The sequence below is a fragment of the Terrapene carolina genome, unplaced genomic scaffold (genome assembly GCF_002925995.2).
Source record: "Terrapene carolina triunguis isolate 2854851 unplaced genomic scaffold, T_m_triunguis-2.0 Scaffold210, whole genome shotgun sequence".
NCBI classification, from domain to species: domain Eukaryota; kingdom Metazoa; phylum Chordata; order Testudines; family Emydidae; genus Terrapene; species Terrapene triunguis.
This window is the reverse complement of record NW_020664561.1, coordinates 12,038,189-12,049,104: the sequence shown is the minus strand read 5'-3', so window position 1 is coordinate 12,049,104 and position 10,916 is coordinate 12,038,189. Positions and strand designations below refer to the sequence as shown.

Below are 10,916 nucleotides of genomic sequence, written 5' to 3'. Positions count from 1 at the left end.
TGTGTGTGACGGGGGGGTGGAAAGAGGTGTAGGGTTGGGGTGGAGCGGGGGTGGGAAGAGGTGGAGTGGGGGTGGGGCCTTGGGGGAAGGGGTGAAGTGGGGGCAGGGCCTGGGGCTGACCAGGGAGCTTGGGGGTCCACAAAATTTTTTTAATCAAAATGGGAGTCCTTGGGTAGCTAAAGTTCCCATGCCCAAAAACTGCTTTTCATGTTTTTTTTTTTTAAACAAACTAAATTTAGGATGAACAAGCCAAATTTTAATAGCAATAAGCCATGCCAGGGTGTTTATTAGGTGGCTTATGGCGTGCTTCTCTGACAGTTGAATCCTACACACCCAAAAATGCAATTAATGCTGCTCCACTGCAACTGCACATGAACAGATAAGAGGAAAGCAAGTGAAGACACAGGAGATGAGAAAGGGAAAAGTCTGAAGTCAAGGCTGATTCCAAGATACAATATCTGAACTCACGAGCCAAGTAAAGGTCTAAGTAGAACAGGCGTCTCAGAGCAAAGAGGACTCTATACCTAGAAGTTTATGGAGTACCCAAGAGCTGTCAAGAGACCAGACAAGCAGGAAGGAAAATAAAAGATGAGGGCAAGCATGAGATGAGATATTTTTGTGTCCCATCTGAAACATTTTTATTCTTATGGCACCTGTTTGCTTTTTTATGCCACAGGGTTAAAACACAGTGTACCAACCCACCAGAGTCTCCCAACACAACAGCTGTTTTTCATCTTGTCTTAGACACAGAAGAGCTAAAAACCTCGCACCTGGGCATGTGGTTCACTCTCATTCAGCTCTGGATTCGCTGCCCTGCTGACTTCACAGAACGATTCCTGTTCCTGGAAGGGAAGGTCTGACTCTGATGATCCATCATTTGGACTGGGTTGCAGGACCAATTCTGAGGGGTTCAGTTCTATGAACCCCTATTAAAAATAAAAAACAGTACAGTCAATAAAGTGTGTTGTAATTAACAGAAAATGAAGAAAAAAAAACTAGAGCAAGATTTTGAAATGGTTTTCAAACTGCAGCAACCTGCTACCCAACTGAGTGGGAGCTAGCTTGAGAGCCATCTGGACGCTGGCAGAGTCTACCTTGTTGCAAAAGTTAAAATGCTTTTCTACAGTGACAAAACTACTCATCAAATGATATCTAGACACAGCACATGCCAAAATGGCAAGACTTCTTGCCACAAGAGTTACTGTGCAGTGTACTGATTAAAGCAAAGGACACAAGGCCCCTGGGTTTTGCCCGTTACTGATATTTGAAATGGTGGGATTTTGTTTATAGTTCTTGGTAAAACAGTGCTGACTCACTTTCAAATCACAGTGTTGGCTGTTCTTACTTATATTATAATTATACATTTTTACCGCACTGTTTAACAGTCTAGGCCCCTTTCTAAACTATAATGTGGTGCTGGAGCATAATCCATTTAGTGTGGAACTGTAGCATAGGCCACTGTACATTTACCAGGAAAAAACAACAACAACAACAAAAATAATCAACTAGCATCTTTATACCTAGATTTGTGTATAAACTCAGTATGCTGTAACTGGGTTTCAGTGGTCAGTGCAGACAAGATTGGAGATTTACCTCTTGTACTTCACCTTATGCGTCAAACAAATCAGCTAATTACAGCTAAATCACCCGAGATTGAGATTTCCAGAGCAAAAGTACCAAAACAGCATAACAGTTTGAGTTCTTTCATTAACAAAAATAAACACAAAGCAGAAGACTTCCAAGCAGACTTCAAACTAGACAGTAAAACCTCATCAATTTCAAAGATATAGAACTAAATGTTCTGAGCTAATCTTGTGCTGTTAAAAATGATAGACTGACAGAACTGGTGAGAGCCAGGCATAGAAAAGGCAAGTATCTTATAGGCAGTTGCACCTGTGTACCTTAATCCTGCCCTGTAACACAGGCTCTTCACTACTATCCCAGTTCTGGGCTGCTGTTGAGAATGTCTACAGTTCTCAATCTATTTTTTCCATATTTATATAAGGTCCCTATCCACACTACATGAATATACAATAAATGATAATAAAATATCCACATTAAGAATCTCCTAAACCTGTGTTAGCAAATGTAACCAAAAGAATCCTCTCTGTAACATCAATGGAGTCATGGCAGCTTTTAGAACAACTGCGCAGCAGAGATGAAAGTGCACATGAACCTTGCAGCATTACACAGTGGTGGTTTGGTGATGAAGTTCAAATCCCTGCTGGGGATTGGTCCTGCTTTGAGCAGGGGGTTGGACTAGATGACCTCCTGAGGTCCCTTCCAACCCTGATATTCTATGATTCTATGTCTAATTGTGCTCAGGCTGTGAAAACCTGTTTCTTAAGATAAATGTGAACTTAAGCTTTATGAGATAAAGGACTATTGTATTAATATACTGCACCAATGGACTCTTCTCTCTGGGAGGAGTGAAATTTTAAGGTGCACTGGAAGTTCCTGTTGCATTTCCTTTTTGTTAAGAGTAAATTTTCCATGTTACATAATCCAAATTCCCACTATATTACAGCCCCTTCCTTGAACAGTCTTCCTCAAACTCGCCACCTCTGCCCTTCTTCACCTTGGAGGGAATATTTTCTCTGCAAATGACAGCATGGCCCTCTGCTCTCAAGACCTGATGGATGTAGATATCTTCATCAGACGTAGTGTCACACAGGAAGAGGTGAAGAATACCGTTCACATATTCATCCACCACTCCCACCAATGGCTTCAGGTTACACAGCTTCCAGAACTGGAGAATGGCATTGGTGGTCCAATGCCCCTTGAAGAAAGAGAGATAAACAGGTTACTACAAAATAGCCCATCGGCAACCATATGATGCTTATTCTCATTCCTAGAAAGTTTGGTGTGGATGCAAAGGGAGAAGGCAAGCTAGATTCAGGGGCACAACTGGGCAAGGCTTAGCTGAAGTAAGTGTAATAAGGATGCACCAGACAGGCAAAATGCACCAAACTGAACCTGACAAGGTTACCAACACTCAGTTAAGTTAAACTACTCAAAATGTACAAAGGCTGCAAAGCTGGAGTTACCACTGGGAAGCCATTTGCACTCTAAGCTCTTATTTTTCAATGACTGACAAACTGTGTGGCCAGCTCCTGAAGTTTTATCAGGAATCTTCCAATACATGGTGCTTTGCTGCAAGCCTCGGCTCCTGGAGTCATGTGATTAAAGGAGAATTTCAGCTTTCATTTATAAAAAAAAAAAAGTTTCTAGCCCTTATGGTTCTGAAGAAAAGCTTGAAAATGTGAACCTAAATGCTTAGAATGTGAAGAAAATAAAAGGAACCCAAAATGTATTATTGTTAGAAAGCCTTTCCTCCCTTTGGAGTTGTTTCACATACTTCTCACCCCAGACAGATTTTTTTGTTCTGAGAAAGTCTGATGGAAATCTATTAATCTATTTTGAAGTTAGAGTGGAAAGGAAGTCCGGGATCCTGCTGTAAGGGGTGATGGGCTGACTCTAAAGAGGGTCCTGGCCAGTTCCCACTTGTGAAGGAAGTTTTGAGTAACGTGGGTCACTCAAGTAAAGCAAATATTTAAAGCAGAGAAAACTGGGCTGGATTTCCCAAGGCTCCAGAAGGGTCACAGAGGACTCAGGGCAGAGGAGAAAACTTATTCAATGGCATAATGAATACCTCTACAAGTGCTGTCCATTTGTAGACAGAATGCAAACAAGCATGTTATGAATATTCAGAAAGGGAGCAATGATAGGTTGACAGACAACAGCAAAACTCCCATGAACTTTGGTGGGAATCGGATCAGGTCCAGAGATTGTCAACATCAATATTACTCAGTTTATTTCAAGTAGGCAAGAGGCCAATGTCTACCGCAAAGTCCCATTATATATACACAAGTGAAAAACTGTATGTGGATACATACCTCTATGGGTTTCACCCATGCCAAGGAGCAAGGGATAGCTTGGGCAGGAAGTTTCGAATAGCAGCACCTGCAACAGGAATCAAATCCATCATTTCATCATACACCAAGAGTTAAAAATATGGATGGTACAAGATTCCATGGGCCATTTAGCCTCTTGACCTTCAACTCCAACAGCCACCTTATAGTTTTATTTTTTTTAAATTAATGTTATATGCTTGTGAAAGATGCCAGATGAACAGCCCTGGCAACCAACATCCTGCATCCAAAGAATGGGTACAGCACAGACAACAGCAATGCCAGTTCCCACACACTGCCCCATGCCAAATGTATCTCACCCCTGCAACTCATTAAACAAAGACCGACAGTTATGACTTTTGGTCCAATCAGTGCTAAAGCCCCCATGTAGAGCGGCAGATGAGACAGGAGAACAGACTAAACAGTGCGGAGGCTGGGAAAGGAGGAAGATGAAAAAAAGCTCTCTTCCCTCCACTCCAACCAATGCAAGATAAGGACAACTGATGCTTTATGTTCACCCCAGAATAAATGACAACTCCAAATATGTCTAGAAAACACTGTGAATTCTACTGACAGTGTTTATGCAGCTTTACCCAAAGGGAGTGAAGGTAGGGCAAGTTCCAGGAGAAAAGGTAAGATCTGGCAGCACTTAGCCAGAATATCCTTAGCCAGAATACCGCAATTAACTTACTTGAGGAATCTCAGGCAAGACTTCTGGACAGTCCTCAGATTTCCAAAGTCTGGGAAGAACACCTCCACCTCCTGTTCGCTGAGCACCTGGTGGATGATGACTCGGTACCACCATTTGTCCTCCGAAATCCTAACACAGCAAAGATGGCCAGGCTGGACCAAGGCCTCCGGCATGACATAACGGTCAGAAACGTTTTTATTTGAATAGCATCGTCTGCAAGACACCACAGAAAAAGGTAGTGCCCAGCAGGAAGCAGTATAGAGAGAACTCCATAGATACTTCAGTACAGCGTTGCTTCCTTGTTTTCCTTTAAACCTCTCTTTGATATGAACTTTCAAGGAGCCTTATGGTAAAACATCAGAGCTGAGAACAGTTTTCAGAGTTAACTTAAGATCTAGGAACAGCAATGCAGAGGAAGATCTACTTTAACGGTGAAGGTGACCCTTCCATATCATGCTCTTATACCACATGGGTAGAGTACACATGTACTTTAAACATTTACGATGAACACAGCCAAATTCAAAGGCTTAGAGTATAAAGCACATACAGGGATTTTACTAGCCTTCCAGAAAATACAGTAGGTGCAGTTGTGACACACTGTACTTCAAAGTAGGACCCTGCAATCCCCATATTCATCGATAGTATATGGTTGTGGTATTTCATATAAAGCGTGCCTTGCAAGGTATATGAAAGGTCATGATCTGCTGAAACTCATTGTTCTGTCAAAATATGTATATCATTATGTATGATGTTAAAAGATTTTGCTATATGGTTGTTATTGAAACGTGTTATGAGTTTGGGATATGCCCACTGCTAGCTTTCCAGCGACAACAGGGGTGGTGACTCACACCCAAATGGGCATTAAATGACCACTGATCAGCAGGGGAATTGTAAACAAGAGATTTACAGTTCTGTAAGAGACAGATGCGCAAGCACCACACAATCGGGATTGCTCAACTCTGACTCAGCAAGGCCCACCAGGACATGCCTGGGCCGATATCTTTCCAGGGACATAGATTGAGAGTATAAAATAAGGGACAGTGGCATCATCAGACCATCTCTTGTCCCTCACCTACGCAGAAAACAACAAGAACAACGGGAAGACAAAGACTTGGAACTGAGGAGATAATTCTCAGGCTGAATTTCCCTCCCAGCATGAGACCAAAGAACCATAACCTGCCTACAACATCCAGTAAGATGAGAAAAACTGTTTGATTCAATTCTTGCTTAGTCTAAAAGTTTAGGATTTAGAATATGTGTTTACTTTTTGTTTTCTTAAGGTAACTATCTCTGATCTTTATGCCTACCACTTATAATTAGGGCTACGATTATATCACGGAATCCATGACTTCTAGAGACCTCTGACATTTTCTGCCCCAGGGCTGGACTACTGTCAGCAGGCAGCCCCACAGCTCTCACTGCCTGCTGGCGGAGGCCCACAGCAGCTCTGCAGCAGGGGGACCCCAGAGCTCCCTAGGGGTCCCTCAGAGCTCCAACTCCCTGTGGGCAGCTGGGCTCCCCACAGCTGCCCAGCCACCAGGGTGGGGATTGGACCCCACAGCAGCCCAGCCAGTGGTATCTGCACAGCTGTGGGCGCTGGACCCTTCTCCCTCCCCATTTTGTCCGTGATTTTTACTAAAAATATCCCTGACAGGTCATGGGCTTCCGTGAATTTTTGTTTATTGCCTGTGACCTGTCTGTAATTTTTACTAAATATCTCTGACAAAATCTGAGCCCTATTTATAATCACTTAAAATCTATCTTTCTGTAGTTAATAAACTTATTTGAATGTTTTATCCTTACTAGTGAGTCTGTCCAAAGTGCTTGGGGAATCTGCTCAGATTACAAAGGCTGGTGCATATCTACTTTCCTTTGATGAAGTGGTGAACTAATTACTGAGCTTCCACTGTTCAAGAGAAGGTCTTGAGCAGTGGAAGACAGTATATTTCTGGGGTGCAAGGCTGGGGACTTGGGAGATTTATTGGTGTTTCCCTGTATATAGTTCATGAGTTGCATGAATGCTCTCCACGCCACATAGCTGGGTGTGCCTCTGCATGCTGATGGCTGAGTGATTACAGTGCCTGGAGGGGTTTCTGCTTGTCACTGGCAAAGCACTGAGAGACAGAGCCCAGGCTGGAGAGTTAAGGGGGCCAGTGATCCCACAGTTCCAGGTTGCTCGCACAGCTGTATGTAAAAAAAGTATATGTAAAAAGTATAGTTAGAGCTGTGTTACAGAGTTCAGTTTTAACAGAAGCTTTCAATCTTTATTTTGTCGAAATCTCATTGAAATGGCAAAAAATATCAGAATCCAAACTGAGCACTATTTGAATTTTTCATAGCGGTTCAATGAAAAATGAATAGAGAGAATTATAAGCATTTAAAAGTCACCCTATTTGGCAATTTTTCATTAAGATTATCTCACTTTTTTGGTACCCCTTCTGCAAGAAATCTAACACATTCTGGGAGCTGTCCTTTGGTCACTTTGCTGTTCCTCATCCATGAATTCCTAGAATACGAGTTATGAATCAGTAGTGATGCTAGAGAGCATTTCATAACTATCTCTAAAAGCAATATGTACCCCAGTCATAACAAGCTTTTACTTGAATACAAAACCTTGAGATAATGACCTTCCCAAATGCATGGAAAGCATGACAGTCAGATGTGCTGATTTCCTATGCTTGTGTATCAGCAGGTCACTGTCAAGGTGTTGCCTTAGAGTGCAAGTTTGATGAAGCTGGAGTAAGTAGTGCTTTTTGGTATCTGTTGGAGATGGACGTGAAAGCCTTAAGGGGTCCTATATCAACACTGTTGTAGGCAACATGAAGGTGCGAAGGAATGCATAAGTCCTTTGTCATAACTATTTATTTCCATGCTTTTAAAGGTTGGGTGGATGAAGTGTGTCCTGCTGCAGCCTTAACTGCCACCAAACATAGTTCTTGTTTGCCAGTTCTAGAGGGATGAGTAAGCACTATGCATACATGAATGAGTAGAGTGCATGCACATCTGCACCAACATACCCAAGCCAATACCAACCACAACAGCAAGCTGGGTGCCCTGCTCTCTCAGCAGCATAGCACATGCATACACATACTCATGGAGAATCTGCACAGCAGGCCACAGCACAAAGCTGATGCAACGCTTTCTCACCTCATCTCAATCATCATGTCCTCCAGCATCTCAGATGTTTCCCTGCTACATATCCGGATGTAGAACTGGTTAGGCGAGATGACGTACTCCACAAAGACACCCACTAGGGTGCTACTGTCCAGTGCAGGGAGACAATAAAGGCTTCTGTCCTGAACAGCATCAGGGGGGATCTCTGGTTCTGCTATCTCCCAGGCTAGCTGTAGCTCCTCCACATCCAGATACTGCAGAGCCAAAAAAGGAGTAAAAGGATCTGGTGCTCAGACAGATAGTTAAATGCTGGTGCTGCGGGTGCACTGAATAAGGACAAGCAACCGCCCCATTAAGATAAAACCCAGTGCTGGTGGGGCTTGTTCTAATACCTAATGGAAAGGATTCTAAGTGGCACTGTATAGCCTAAGTCCAGTGCTTAATTTGTAACGAAAGAGGTGCTAGTGCTTGTGCTCAAGCAATATTTTTACTTTCATAACTGATGTGACAAGCCCAGAGGTGCCTTGGGCTTTGAACTGCCGAGCCTAGAGTGAGAGGGCTCAGCCCTGGCACAAATTAAGCACTGCTTAAGACCTATTGCAATGCCCTGCCTCTTAAGGTCTTCAAACGACGAGGGCTGGCAGATTTAATTGGGGTGGCTCAGACCCACAGTGAAGGGGAAGGAGTGCGTGACTTAACCACTGCAAATATTCCAATTAAACATTGGGTCTGACTGGCTCAGCAGAGGAGATCTGCCAGCAGAAAGGTTCTCTGGGAACAGAGAAATTCTAAGAACTCTCTCTGGTATGTGTTACACCCATCAAGGAAGCAAATGGGGAAGAAACAGAAACAGATACTTCACACCAGATTTGAGAGTGACCTCTGAACAGCTCCCATCTGGGAGCCTAGAAAATAGGCTATTAAATGCAAAAAGCTATTTCATCATGAAAACTTAGAGGCAACCCCAGAGGGGAGAAAGCCAGTCCCTTCCATGAGAGGACTTGACTGAAAAGGTGAACTAAATCTTTTTTGGTTTCATTTAGTTATCTGGGTGCATGCAGTGCTTTCTGCTGCCCTACAGAGATTCAGACTCCATCTGTGTACACTGCTTCTTCTGCCAGCAAGGAGAGTGTGCGCCATAGAAGTAACTTCAGGACATGGAGGGTTGAGGCAAGAGAGAAAGAAAGAGAAAGGCACCTCACCTCACCTGGTAGCCATCCCTACTGGACAATGCAGAAGCAATGTAGATGAGCTCAAAAGATTGCCTGATCAACCACCACAGGTGGAAACTGCATTGTGGGAGTAAGGTACTTAACAGAATGAACAAATTCATAAATATTAAGGCTAGAAGGGCCCATTATGATAATCTAATCTGACCTCCTGCATAACTAGGGCCTTACCAAATTCACAGTCCATTTTGGTCAATTTCATGATCATAGGATTTTAAAATTTGTAAATTTCATTATTTCAGCTATTTAAATCTGAAATTTCACAGTGTTATAACTGTAGGGGTCCTGACCCAAAAAAGAGTGTGTGGGGGGGGGGTTTGCAAGATTATTGTAGGGGAGGTTGCGGTACTGCTAACCTTACTTCTGTGCTGCTGCTGGCAGTGGCCCCACCTTCAGAGCTGGGCAGCTGGAGAGTGGTAGCTGCTGGCTGGGAGCCCAGCTCCGAAGGCAGAGCCGCTGGCAGCAGCAGTGCAGAAGTAAGAATGGCATGATATGGTACTGCCATCATTACTTCTGTGCTGCTGCTGGCTGAGAGCTGCCTTCAGAGCTGGGCACCTGGCCAACAGCCACCCCTCTCCTGCCGCCCAGCTCTGAAGGCATCACAGAAGTAAGGGTGGCAATACTGTGACCCCCCTAAAATAACCTTGCGACCTCCCCCTGCAACTCCCTTTTGGGTCAGGACCCCCAATTTGAAAAATGCTGATCTACCCCATGAAAGCTGTGTAGTATAGGGTAAAAGCACACAAAAGACCAGATTTCACGGGGGAGACCAGATTTCATGGTCCGTGATGCATTTTTCATGGCTGTGAATTTGGTAAGGCCCTATGCATAACAGGCCAGAGATCCCCACCCAGTATTCTCTGCATCGAGCCCATAGCTTCTTATTTGAGTTATAGCATATCTTTTAGGAAAATATCCCATCTCAATTTGAAAACGTCAAGTGATGGAGAATCCACAATGTCCATAGGTAAGATGGCTTTGGACAGGCTGGATACAGATGCAGAAAGATTCCAGTGGCTCTGCAAGGCTGAGTCTGGCTACAGTACACTCTTGAAGGGATAGTTAAACTCCCAGCAGCCAGCCACACTAATCACAGCTTTCAAACCTGAAAAGCACCCCTGGTCATTATATTATTGAAGGCCACTCACTGGTTTCACCATCTTTTTTACCACATTGAATACTCGGCCTTTTTTCCGGTCCAGAGCCTCCGAGCTCTCAGAATGGAAATCCCAGCTGGAGACCTTGAGCTCAGCAGCACCTAGTGAAGATGTCAGAGAATCAGACTGACAGATCTCATCATTTGATTGCTCATCTAATGGAACCAAATGTGCTCTGTTAGAGGATGAAACTCATACTTGTCTTAAAAGCTAGAGCTGTTACTTTCCAAGGCTCTATCTACATTCAGGAAATTTACCTTTGCTCTTACTCTAGTGCAAATATGTTGCACTGATGTAATGCAGGGCTTACACAAGTGTGACTTAACCCAATAAAGAAATTGCCCCTGGTGTAACTACATCAAGATAATTACACTTGCACAAATTCCCAATGTAGACACACCACACTGCTGTAAAATGGGGCTTAGCAGTATAAACTGTGGCATTGTAAGTCACACTACACTGATGTACATTTCTTTAGTGTACAGACTCTCCCCCAGGTTACGCAAACCCGACTTACAGAAATCCGCACTTAAGGAAAAAGTTCCGTAAGTTCCGTAAGCTTTTTTTCTTTTTCTTTTTTGATGCGCGTAAATGTTGGCTATACGTTCCCGATTTACGCAAAATTCGACTTACGCAAGGCGTTCCGGAATGGAACTCTTGCGTAAGTTGGGGAGTGTCTGTAGATAAGGCCCTAAGAAAGGAAGGAGAATACATCCATTTGGGCTTCAGAAAGCAATGAGAAAAAGAACTGATGTACATCAAGATACAAAAGCAGAAACACTAATAAATTCATTCCTTGCCCAGTGGTACATGC

At 43.5% G+C, this 10,916-nt stretch overlaps 1 protein-coding gene across 1 annotated transcript in view; it reads right to left on the bottom strand.

The window, feature by feature from the left end:
- The window catches only part of LOC112105875 (tudor domain-containing protein 5), a 29,054-nt gene that overhangs the window by 7,409 nt on the left and 10,729 nt on the right, over nt 1-10,916 (bottom strand). Inside the window, exons 7-12 of the mRNA XM_026655578.1 lie at nt 10,094-10,203; nt 7,750-7,970; nt 4,603-4,815; nt 3,897-3,963; nt 2,579-2,779; nt 771-842 (exon numbers count right to left, since the gene is read on the bottom strand). Of these exons, the coding sequence (XP_026511363.1) occupies nt 771-842; nt 2,579-2,779; nt 3,897-3,963; nt 4,603-4,815; nt 7,750-7,970; nt 10,094-10,203 (884 nt within the window). The remainder of the gene's footprint in view (nt 1-770; nt 843-2,578; nt 2,780-3,896; nt 3,964-4,602; nt 4,816-7,749; nt 7,971-10,093; nt 10,204-10,916) is intronic.